The sequence below is a fragment of the Lagopus leucura genome, unplaced genomic scaffold, assembly GCF_019238085.1.
Source record: "Lagopus leucura isolate 7727_CA_CO unplaced genomic scaffold, USGS_WTPT01 35228-0_obj-0_obj, whole genome shotgun sequence".
Lineage (NCBI taxonomy): Eukaryota > Metazoa > Chordata > Aves > Galliformes > Phasianidae > Lagopus > Lagopus leucura.
The window spans coordinates 1-1943 of record NW_024968593.1 but is presented as its reverse complement, the minus strand read 5'-3'; the positions used below and the strand labels follow the sequence as shown (position 1 = coordinate 1943).

The 1943-nt window shown below is 63.0% G+C and overlaps 1 protein-coding gene across 1 annotated transcript; it reads left to right on the top strand.

Moving 5' to 3' along the window:
• Positions 1 to 6: 6 nt before the first annotated feature.
• Positions 7 to 1925, top strand: LOC122193732 (PHD finger protein 7-like; the record flags this gene model as incomplete). Its single annotated transcript, XM_042894598.1, has 7 exons — positions 7 to 96; positions 184 to 285; positions 546 to 670; positions 851 to 1013; positions 1126 to 1232; positions 1454 to 1567; positions 1720 to 1925. Coding segments are annotated over 7 exons (907 nt in total), but the record flags the coding sequence as incomplete, so codon positions are not given.
• Positions 1926 to 1943: the final 18 nt, after the last annotated feature.

The window sequence follows — 1943 nt, the reverse complement described above, 5'->3', positions numbered from 1 at the left end:
GCAGTGTGCATGCTGTGCCGCCAGGCACAGGTCGACCCGGACATCTGCGGGCGGACATTTGCCAGTGGTGGGCTCTGTGCCCACGAATTCTGCTTGGTGAGTCCCCTCAAGGGCTAGGGCTCCTGCCAGGGATGCTCCCTTCCTTGCTGGCCTCACGAGATTCCGCTCTTTTCTCTCCTACAGTTCTTTGCCGATGGCCTTTTGGGATGGAGATGCCCAATGGGTGGAATTTGTGGCTTCTCCACTGGTGCCATCCAGCACACCATCCAGCTGGCAGACCAGAAGGTGAGCACCTGAACGGAACGGGGAGCTTAGTGCCGGCAGAGGCTCGCACCAAGGTTTTGCCTGGGCCTATGGAAAGCGATTGCGGCCCTTCCAACCGGCTCCAGGACAAAGCCCCACCACAGCAGACAAGCCTCGTCTGCCAGGCAGCTCTGCAGAGTGTGGGGCAGCGGTGCCCACACCCTGCGCCCTGCCTGGAGAAGTGGGGCCAGCCGCGGAGGCACCAAGCCCACCGCTGACGGGGACCGCTCTGTTCTTTTCAGCACTGCTTTGTCTGTGGCGGGAGGGGAGCTGCCATCAGCTGCGCGGAGACAGGCTGTGAGCGCAGCTTCCATCTGCCCTGCGCCGAGGACGGGCAATGCGTCATGCAGTACTTTGGGCAGTACAGGTAAGGGCTGTCAGCAGCAGCCAAGCTGCCGTCCCTCCCTGTCCCTCCCAGGGAGGAACCTGCAGCCACACCTCCCAGCATCCTGCCAGAGCCGGAGCCCAGACCCGGCACTCTTTCCTGGCTCTCTGCGCTCCTCACAGCACTCCTCACCATGCCCATCCCTTCTGTCCTCCTGCGCAGGTCCTTCTGCTGGGAGCATCGCCCTCAGCAGGCAGCGGAGGCAGCTCCGTCTCAGAACACCATCTGCATCATCTGCCTGGAGCCCGTGGGGGACAGCGCGTCCTACCGCACCATGCTGTGCCCGGTGTGCAAACAGGCCTGGTTCCACCGGGGCTGCATCAGGGTAGGAGCCCTCCCCTCGCCCCGTGGGCATGGCCGGTGCTCAGCAGCAGCCAGCCCTGCTCACACTCACGCTCACGCTCACGCTCACGCTCACGCTTGTGCTTCTCCTGCAGAGACATGCCATACTCGCTGCCACCGCGCGCTTCTACTGCCCTGTCTGCGGAGAGAGAGGGAGATTCCAATCCCAAATGACCAGGCTGGGGATCCAAATTCCAGTCAGGTTGGTCTCCTTCTTCCTGACTCTGCAGACACTCAGGCACAGGTGCTGTGCCTGCCCATGAACTGCCCCGGCAGGCCCAGTCCCTTGCCGTCCTGCAAGCATCGGTCTCAGCTTCACGGAGTAGCTGGGAATAAGCTCAAGGGGGATGAACAGGGGTGCCCTGGATCTGCCTCACGCCTGGGGCACCGCGGACTCATCGCATTCTCTCTCTTCTCTGGCAGACGACTATCTTGGTGGGACGATGAAGCGTACCAGTCGCTGCGAGAAAGGCACAGTGGCTGCAGTGCCAGCACGTGCACTCACCTAGGAGGCAGGGAGAGCGCACAGGAAGAGGAGTGAGTGACCTGCGCAGTCCTCTGGGGCTCTGCGTGGGATCTCAGCCTCACCATAGGCTGGGGGGAGCAAGGGCTGAGCACCAGAGCCGTGCCGGCTGCTCCCTGCCTTGGCTCGCTTTGTGCTCACAGACACAACCTGCTTGCTTCCACAGGCCCTGTCAGCCAATGCTCTGCAGCTCCTGTGGCTCACAAGGCACGCGCTGGTGCTGCTCCTTCTGGGCCATGCGCAGAAACGCCTGGGCGTGGGACACCTGCGATGCTGTGGTCACCCGTCAGAGACGTGGTAGGAGGAGACGGTCCTCCAGAACATCCCGGACACGTGCAGCCACAAATCGTCCCAGGCAGCGGGAGACCGGCCGTACAAGAAGCCGCTCCC